At 32.1% G+C, this 10,557-nt stretch overlaps 2 protein-coding genes across 3 annotated transcripts in view; one reads left to right on the top strand and one right to left on the bottom strand.

Annotated features, from left to right (window-relative positions):
• The window catches only part of LOC107451959 (testicular acid phosphatase homolog), a 539,537-nt gene that overhangs the window by 425,248 nt on the left and 103,732 nt on the right, over positions 1-10,557 (bottom strand). The window lies entirely within an intron of this gene.
• The window catches only part of LOC107442841 (platelet-activating factor acetylhydrolase-like), a 164,406-nt gene that overhangs the window by 116,168 nt on the left and 37,681 nt on the right, over positions 1-10,557 (top strand). The window contains exon 6 of the mRNA XM_043044717.2: positions 5,624-5,800. Coding sequence (XP_042900651.1) covers positions 5,624-5,800 — 177 coding nt within the window. The remainder of the gene's footprint in view (positions 1-5,623; positions 5,801-10,557) is intronic.

Genomic DNA, 10,557 nt, shown 5'->3' with positions numbered 1-10,557 from the left:
GTGTATATCTCCACCACAATGAATGTTTTTGAAAAAAGGAACTGTCCTAAATATATGACGCTGGGCGTTAACCGGTTAATTTAGTACCTAACAAATAATTTCACTCCTAAATGTAACACGAAATTCGCTACATATTAAGCGCATTCATCAAGCATGAAGAAGAATCACGTGGATGCCAGATAAATACTGCGCTCTTTACGGAAGAATTAAAAAGAAACACTGAAAATATTGTTTCAAAACTATATGGTAAGTGCAATTTTTAAAATCCAAAAAAATACAGATTATCCACCAAGTTCCATTGGCAGATATTAGGGATCAAAAACCGTAGTCAACTCATCAAATATGGAGGCATATGCTCGTGAAATTATTTTAAAATTTTTGCTTAAAGTACTAGTCAATAAAGAAACATTTTTCATTAGACAGAAAGAAAAATGTTATTAAATAAAATTTTATAACGACTATTTAGCCGAAACAAATTTCCCAATTTTTTGATGAAACCTTTTTAATTCTGATGTCTCAATATTGAAAGAAATTTTTACATTTGAATATTACATAGTATATTCTCTTATTGCGTAAAGATGATTTCAGTCTACTAAGATAAGTAATGTTTTAACTTAATACGCAATTCATACAACTTACTAAAAGATTCTCCAGCCTTTGCATAAAGATGGCTCTTAGACTAATAAGATTAGTCTATTGGATATTCTGTAATAGATTTGCTTTTAACTCTGGTTTGTATGTCGACTATTAACAGTAGATATGATTATTTTATATCATTTTCAAATGGCAGGGAAGATAAGCCTACTTGTTTTAGCAAGATAACTCTGAAACTCAAAATGCAATTTCTCTATAAATCACTGTCGTTTTAGATTGGCAATGTAAAATCTAGACCCATTGTTCCATTAAAAGCATCTCAGATAAGTGATAATAAATACAATAATACTCATGACACGTTAACTAACAAAAATAGTCTAACCAAACAATTATTGTTTGAATATTTAACTGTAAAAAAAATTAACTTCTGCATAATTTTTCCAAACAAATATGTTTAAAATTTAGTTGCTGGATTACCAAATCACGTTAAATGCCTAAATTTTAATGGGGTTATTTTTTTTTAAATTTTTAAGAAAGTTTTAAAGATTTAAAAAATATTTTTAATTCGCGTGATCTTGAAGTGTTGGCAGTTTTTCATTACCAAATAACTTAAAAGTTACAAATTTCTGCCAGATATTAATTTTTAGACAACCAGTAATTTTTGTGATAACGTTTTTAGCAAAATGCATTTATGTCCTTTTTTTGAAATTTACTTAGATATTAACTTTAAAACTAAATTGTTTTCATTATCAACTATCACTCTAACTACCAAATTATTCTTTCCTCTTTATTTTTTTAAAATTAATGCCAAGGTCGTGTAGTTTCAGAAATGACTTTACCTCAAATGAAAACTCAGGATGATAGCCAGTTAAGCTAGTCCGTACCGTGTAAAAATACGACCTGAATCTCATCTATTAAAAAAAAGTTCAAAATATTACGAATATAGTGTCATCAATAGGGCCCGAATTTTGATGACATTTGCATTTTTATGCATTTTTTGCATTTTTGGACATTTTTTGTCTTTAGAGCATTTTTTTAGATTTATAAGGCATTTTTCTTTAAATTTTGGGGCGTATTCTGCATTTTAATGCATTTTTTAAAGTTTTTTGCTAATTTTTTCCAATTTTTACTATTTTGTATCAATTTTCATTATTACACTGGCTTCCAAACAATGAAGAAAATCTATAGAATATTAACAGGTGAAGCGAAATCTTTTCAAATTGAAGAAAAATTGTAAGTAAGTGAGACCGTCTTTTTCAAGTACGCACCTATAACATCAGTAAACGTTGAAGGAAGCTTCTGCAGGAATGAAAATTTACTTTCAGACAAGATACGCTCGCTTACATTTCAAATTTTCAAAAAACATTTAATAATCCAATGTAATTCTGATATTTAGTAATATTATGAGATGGAAGTTGTTATATCCATTAAAGTTTCTATACAAAATAAAAATATTTTGGTGTCGATATATTTTCCTTTTATTGCTATTTTAGGATATAAAATATATTTTTCAAACTTTAATGAACGTAGAACAAGTATTGCATTGCTTTATATTTTTTAAATGACTCATAATAATTTTAAAGACCGAAATATTTTTTAATTCAATATTTTTACTTTATTTAAGGCATTTTTTTGCATTTTTAAGGGCATTTTTTGCCCTTTTTAAGGGCATCAGTTGAGATTTTTTAGGTCATCAAAATCCGGGCTCTAGTCATCAACCTTCAGCTCTTTTTGGTAAAATGTCTTCTAGTGGTAGCTAAGTTGATGTTTAAACGAATTATTATGTGTCTAGTAAATTTGATTTAAGTTTTCCACACCACTCCATTTAATTATGATTTNTGAAATTTACTTAGATATTAACTTTAAAACTAAATTGTTTTCATTATCAACTATCACTCTAACTACCAAATTATTCTTTCCTCTTTATTTTTTTAAAATTAATGCCAAGGTCGTGTAGTTTCAGAAATGACTTTACCTCAAATGAAAACTCAGGATGATAGCCAGTTAAGCTAGTCCGTACCGTATAAAAATACGACCTGAATCTCATCTATTAAAAAAAAAGTTCAAAATATTGCGAATATAGTGTCATCAACCTTCAGCTCTTTTTGGGAAAATGTCTTCTAATTGTAACTAAGTTGATGTTTAAACGAATTATTGTGTGTTTAGTAAATTTGAATTAAGTTTTCTACACCACTCCATTTAATTATGATTTAAAATTTCGTATGAAAAGCCACTTTATACCTGCTCCTCGTGAGGCTTTTAAAATTTTGGCAAAATTACCAAAAATTTAGCAAGCTTTAGTTTTTAATTGCCTACCATTCTGTGAAAAAATTCGTCCAAATTGTAACATTTGGCAGCCATATAAGTAAAATCAATTATAAGCATTACCTACTAAACATTCGTTAAACAGTGTGTACACCTGCCACGTAAACGTTTGTGAACTTTATTTAAAATTCCATAATATTGGAGGATTTTTGACGTAATTAATTTTTAAGATAAAAATGTTAAGATAAATTCGAAATTGTTTAAAAGAAATTAGTTTTTAGAAAGAAGCAGTGCTTAACAAAACCCTGAAAGATTTTAATTTGAGTTTCTCGACAACGGTTTCTTCTAAAATGTAAATAAGATCTTCACAGAAACAACAGCAACGTTTCTGTACGCTTAAATTAGCATAATACCATTAATTTCCGTTTCGTAATACCATTTATTTACGTTAATATCATTTATTTACTTTCCATTACCTAAAAAAGTAAAGTTACCATAATCAAGCAATCAACAAATTAGTTGATAAATTTAACTATCAAGCTCAGCTCATAAATTCAAATATAAAAACCATAATATCAGGAATCAAGCTGTAAAAAAGTAAAGCAAATAAGAAATTAGTATAATGTCATTAATTTATTTTTCGATATTTTAGGAATCAAGTCAAATCAACAAATAAATTACTCGATGGAATATTTATTTTATTTTATAACCGGCGTTAAACAGCCGATCCTATTTTGAGTTTGTGACTATTCAACCCCAAAGCTTGAATTGAACTTGAATTGAGAAGGCTTGAATTGAGAAAACAAGTGAACCCTTTTATCAAGCTTTGGAACAAACTTACCTGCGTGGAGGACTTAGGTGAAACTAACCCGCATTTGCATTGCAAGGAGAGGAAAACCAAAAACACTGACCACGCTTAGCCAGACGGTACAAGGATTCTAAACCGTGATTCGTCTACCACTGTGGTCGGTGCAGGCCGGAAATAAAACTCAACTACCAGCCACCGCGAAGATTAGAACCTAGGCCACATCAAGTGAACATTCTATCTTCTGAATCACAGCGGCTCTAGCTGATAAAATGAGGGAAACAATTTTTTCTAAGTTTAATGAATCTCATGCCATTACGTGCATATTTCATAGTTTTTACAGTACCGCTCAAAAGTATCAGTACACCTAGAAACTTATAAAAAAATGGCAAAATTCAAAGTGTCATAACTTCTTTAAAAATGATCAAAAATGCTTCTGCTTTAGCTCATTTTGAAGCTTAAAATCTCTACTTTTATGTACTCTAATTGTTTTTAATTAATATATTTTGCAACTATGTACAATTACACTCTAAACAATCATAGAAAATTGTATTAATTTTTTGTGAAGTTTGACGCGATGTACGGGCACAAAGGGGTTAGATATTGTTAATTTTTATTATACCATTGAAAAATTTGGACTTTTAGCTTTCATTTAAAAAAAAAAATTCCAAAAAAACATGTTTTTTGACGAAGTTATTGTCAAATAAAAAAAAAGTTTTTTTTTCAGAATTTAATGATTTTTCAGCAATTATAATGAATTCCGCACAGGAACTATTTAGGTTCGTCCTCCTACCTTCGGTCTTCGATCCATTAACCAGCATAAATCATATGTGGAAAGTCCTTCAAGAGCAGTGGCGAAAAATAGACAAGATAACATTAAAAAAGCTGATTGATCGGATGCCTCGAGTGTGTGCTGCAGTTATAAAAGCGCGGGGAGGATATTTTGAAGAAAGCAAAATATGATGTAAAATATTTTTTCATTATTACATTTTTGTTTTCAAATTTTTTCTGAGAAAAATACGAAAAAATAAATTTCAAAATATTAAATTGTAAACGTTGATTCTTATTTCATTATTATATTTTCCAAAAAAAAAAGTTAAAATTGTTATAATAAATTATGAAATAATATTATCGAGAAATATTAAATTTTAATTTATTTTAAATAAAAAATTTTCATATCATATTATAATTACACTAAAATTCATTATAATTGCTGAAAAATCATTAAATTCTGAAAAAAAACCTTTTTTTTATGTGACTATAACTTCGTCAAAAAACATGTTTTTTTGGAATTTTTTTTTAAATGAAAGTTAAAAGTCCAAATTTTTCAATGGTATAATAAAAATTAACAATATCTGAACCCTTTGTGCCCGTACATCACGTCAAACTTCACAAAAAATTAATACAATTTTCTATGATTGTTTAGAGTGTAATTGTACATAGTTGCAAAATATATTAAAAACAATTAGAGTACATAAAAGTAGATATTTTAAGCTTCAAAATGAGCTAAAGCAGAAGCATTTTTGATCATTTTTAAAGAAGTTATGACACTTTGAATTTTGCCATTTTTTTTATAAGTTTCTAGGTGTACTGATACTTTTGAGCGGTACTGTAGTTCTACTACATTACGTGCAAGGGCGAAAAGCCTATGATTCCGCAATTTAACGAAGCAAATTAGGTAATCTGCTAGGTGATTTGCTGGTTGGGCTAGGTAATGTGCACATCAATTGCTTTCGAGCTATAACGGTAACTCATATTTGCCAACAATGATAATTCAAACAAGCATTCATTTCACTACCAATTCTCGGAAAGAATAAAAAGTGGCTAAGTATGGTATAAAAAGAGAAAAATTATTCGCTTCATTTTAAATGTAAATGAACTGCCACTTTTTAAATTCCACATTGTCTTATAGCTGCCAGTTATAAAGTTTGTTTATAGTATCATAATTTCTTTCCCCAGAGTTGGAGTTGGTCTTGATACGTGGATGGTCCCTCTCAAAGAAGAAACATCCCTCTTCCAAAAAGTTCAACAACCGATGTTGTTCATCAACATGGAGAAATTCCAAACGAAAGACAACCTCAGGTTTATGAAGATGATGGAGTCATCAGTTGCACAAAGAACAATAATCACACTCAAGTAAGATTTTAATTCAAAAATAAGAATTAAACAATTAAAAAATATTCAAATGAACATATCTAAAAAAAAAACACGTGGAAGTTGTTCTTCTAAAGCTCTGCAGTCGAAAGAAATTATGCTTTTATACAGAATAATATGCTATTTTCATAACTGATGTGAGCTTGCAACAGTTATACTCATGATTGTTAGGCCAAGTATAACCTATCTTGGTTAAGTTATCTATCTTAGGCCAAGTTTAACATATCTCTAACCACCTCGATGCTAATTCTGAAAATAGCGCAAAACGTCAAAATGGAGAAAAGCCACAGTTTTGAAGAAATAAAAAGGTTTTGTGGTCTAATTTTTATTATTTAACAACTTACTCCAATGTTTCGTTACCTGGACTGATAAAGATTTACAAAGAAATAGGATTAAGTCATTGACTTTGATAATTTACATCTTGGTGGGAAAATGGTGTCAAATTGGCGAATTTTTTTTTTTTTTTAAAGTTTAATAACTCCTAAAATATTTCAGTTATTTGTCCGTTCTATAACCCAGATAATTCATCACCACAAGATGACATGCTTAGTTTAAAATTATAGATTTGCTTTAAATGTAAGGCACTTAAACTGTGGCTTTTTTATTTTCCTTGGCAAAAATGCTTCGGAAAACAATGTTGAGGTGTAGAATGGGGGGCGTCTTAGTTTGGCTTTAGCGACAATTTTCTTTAGTTTTGCTGAAACCTTGATATTCGTTGCTGTCCTCGCTTTCAATGATGTCACCTTTGTTTACTGTTATGTGATTGGCTCTTGGTTTATTTTGATATATACTTATTTATTTTCGAATCACCAAATATGAGGCGGGCCCGCGATTGTGAAATATTACCAGACATTCAGTTGGCGTTTATCCTTTGGCGCAGATGGGAGATTGATGTCCCTTTTATAGATTTTTTTTCTGGTGCTCTAATTAAAAGTAAAAAGATATTTTTCTATTTTTTAATTGTAAAAAGCAGTTTAATAGTTACTAAAAAAATTCTGCTAGATTATCGGAATTATATTTGTACTAAAATATAAAATAAAATTCAAGTAGTTTAAATTTTTTTTTTTCATTTATGTTAAGAAATTTATCAATAATTGATTTTATTAATTTAAGATATTTCATTGATGAATAACTGTTTCTCTTAAATCTAAATAACTACAAAAAAAAACTATTGTTTGGAAGTAAGTCATGTTTGAAAGATTTAACCATTAACGCAGAAAAAGACACTGGTTTTTTATGTTGTATTATATTACCATAAGTTGTTAAAATGCTAAATATAATATTTTTCACTTATTGCAACCTGAATTAATACAAAATAATGAAAAATATGTTTAGTAAAATTTTTACATCAAAGGGTTAAAAAAGTTTCATGCTAAAGTCATAAATATGGTGGGACAGAAATAAACCATTCTCGCTGTTTTTTTAAATAAAGAAAAAAACATGGTTTTTTAATGTTTTTTTTTATATTTTATTTTCTATATTTTGGTTATGCGTATGCTAGCCGTAAAGCGATCAATGATCAAACTTTCGATTGTCGACAAATTCTGCTTGTAACTGTTAAAAACGATCGAAACATGCATAAAATACAAAATCATCTGATCTCAGTCAAAAAATGAGTAGCTACTGTTATGTTAGAGGACGCTATATACACGGGAGAAACTTTTCATTGCAAATTCTCTTATACTTCCTTTAATAATTTAAAATACAGAAAACGAGAATTCAGACGGGCCTTGAAAATTTTAAAAAACGGTTACGGAAATAAAAACGAATGTCGATGGTATTTTAATTTCTGTGTAACCACCACTGAAAATTGTTCACCAAAGAAAGTATATATATGCATGAAAATTCCATCTTCTAAGCCACTTAACGATTAAGTGGTATATTAAAATAGGAAATATATTCCAGCATTACTACCACTACAATTTCGAAATCATTCTATAGGATTGCAATATTTATATTAGAATGTGTTTTTATTTATAGTATTAATGAAAAAGGAAAGAAACAAACTTCTTTCGCTAACTTTCGGAAAATGCAAATTTTGAATGAGTTTCAAGCAAGATCTTTTAAATTGCGTTAATTGCTTTGCCATTTAAAATATTTCAAAACATTTGCTTCAAAACAAAGCTTGTTTAAATAGAGTTAGTATAGACGTGTTTTCATTTTTTTTTTTCAAATCTCTTTACCAAGTTGTTAAAAATGCCCAATATACTTTCTAAAATTAATTTGAAATTACATCTGCTAAAAATTTTAAGCAACACCATAAATTTTATACCGGCAACTTTTTAATTTTTCCCGGTAATGGGCAGGCTAGATCCATTATTCAAATTTTTAATTGGTGAAACATTCTACAGGTACCAGTTAAAAACGAATAAAACTTGCATTGTTATCTGCCCCAGAGCACTTCTTAAAATTTCAGAGATCTAGCTTGTCGGATATTTCAAGAGAAATGTTACTCCTTTATGAACTCAAAAGCAAGTTATGTAACGTGTGGTGAAATTTTGAGAGCAAATTTCCATCCTCACTCTTAGGAAAACAAGGTGAAAATTTAAGTCCGAAATTCCATCCTCACACACTCAGAAAACGAGTTAATTAACGCTTGGTGAAATTTTAAGTGCGAAATTCCATCCTCACACACTCAGAAAACGAGTTAAATAACGCTTGGTGAAATTTTAAGTGAGAAATTCAATCCTCGCACACTCAAAAATCGAGTTAATTAACGCTTGGTGAAATTTTAAATGAGAAATTCCATTCGCAAACATACGATAATGATTTAAATAACGCTTGGAGAAATTTTAAGGGAGAAACTTTCCCCTGACGAATTCGAAAACTTGTTGAGTAACAGGTGATAAAATTTTGAAAGCCAAATTTCACTCTTACCAAAAACTTTAAAAAGTATTAACGTTCGAAACAGAAAAGTTACGATATCATTGTGCCAACGAATCACCATTGGCGCGAAATTTTTTTCTGCAGCTCTCTATGAATTTCCTTAGAAGCATTTCTGCATTTTAACTAACAGATTCGTACCATAATTTGGCGTTCAATCGTTTTCTTATAGTGGACAAACTTTACAATACCATTTAAACAGATGTTACACTTTACCATCGAATCGACGCATATAGACTTCTCAGAAATTTAAAATTTGTTAAACTAAACAAGTTTTCCTTCGCATCTCTGCCAACGTTTGTTGGCAAAGATTTCGAATTGATAAAATAATATTAAAAAAAATAATATTTTAGTTAAAATCATTTTTTTTTTAACTTTTATGCTCCTTTGACAACTCTCAAATCAGCCTTATTAACACGTTGAATGCCACGTTAATTTTACATTGCAAAGGACTAAATTTGCAAATATTCGACAGATTTTGCTAGTTTCTTCAAATGCTATGAACTAACTAACTATTAAGATTTTTCGAAGTACCTAGCCCTAGGTGGGCTATCTGCTTCTTCATCGAGATGTAGGTTATTGGGAGTTGGGTAGAAATGTCCGAAGGAGGCTCATCGCTTCCTCATCTTGCATCAGGTCTTTTAGTTCCTTGATAAGAGAAACAAGTCGGTGGGCAGTTGTGGCTGGGGTCTTTTTTCTTGTGTGGCTTTTTCTCCAGGGGCGGGCCTCGCACCCTGAGAAATTGGATGTGTGGGCTTGACTGCAATTGCAACAAGTTGCGGGAGTGTCTTTACTTTTCCTGCACTGAAAGGAGTAGTGCCCTCCGGCACACTTCATGCACTTGGGTGGGTCAGAGCAGGATTGCTGAGTATGCCCGTAGGCCTGGCAACGGAAGCATTGGATCGGCCGACGGCCGCCGTGAAAAAGTTCGACGCTGACCGGGTGTCCTTTGATTTCCTCGGTGCGGTAGATCTTCAGATGATTTGCCAGCTGCGGGACGATGACGAGGAAAAGTGGGAGGAGCCGATAGGCCCCGCCCACCCTCTTCTTGAACTGTACTATTTTGTGTACTTCTATGTTAAGTTTCCCTAGTTCTAGAGAAATAACATCTGGGTTGAATTCCTTCGGGAGTCCACGGAAGAGTACTTTTAGGAACTTTGGTGAATTCACTGGATCTTTATTTGATGGCCCTAAAAAGGGCCTGGGAGGTGTAGCATCGGTGACGGCATCTTCGGTGGGTTCCATCGGGACGGGTGGGGCAGTCTCCGGTGGCGGTTGAGCTACTGAGGGAGTAGGGCTGGAAATAGGCTTAGTTGGGGTGGCTGCTTTCTTTTCTTTGGACCTTTTCTTGTTCTTCCTTCTCTTCCTCGGAGGCTCTATGGATGGACGTTCTGAGAGTGCAGTTTCTGATGCCGAGGCTTCCTCAACTGGCTCTGTATTCAAGTCGATGCCGGGGGCGGCAGCAGTCTCGGGTGTGGGGACTCTGGGCTCGGGCTCAGTTGCTGTCGATGATTCCACTTCTGGCGTATTTTCCTGGCGTATTTTCACGCCTCGCGCCGCAATGGCAGCGAGGGATAGCTGGTAGAAAGGGTCATAATCTTGGGCACGGGCGAAATCATTCAGTTGCATGTAGGCTTCGAACTGTTCGTCAGTAGAAAATTTCCCATAGAAAACTTTGAGGTAGCCGGGGTTGGCTATCTGATCTTTCGGCGGGAGGTATTTCGCGGGAATCCCGCAGGTCTCCAAGACTTGATCCAATGAGATGGATGCATCGTGGCCGGCGTGCTTGCGGGCGGTAGGTAAAACCTTGCCGCCGCGTCCTTTCTGGTTGTAAGGCATGATTGCTCAGAGCTAGA

This window comes from Parasteatoda tepidariorum, chromosome 6, assembly GCF_043381705.1.
Source record: "Parasteatoda tepidariorum isolate YZ-2023 chromosome 6, CAS_Ptep_4.0, whole genome shotgun sequence".
In the NCBI taxonomy this organism is placed as follows: Eukaryota; Metazoa; Arthropoda; class Arachnida; order Araneae; family Theridiidae; genus Parasteatoda; species Parasteatoda tepidariorum.
Note: the sequence above shows the minus strand (reverse complement) of the source record. Positions and strands in the feature narration are given on the sequence as shown.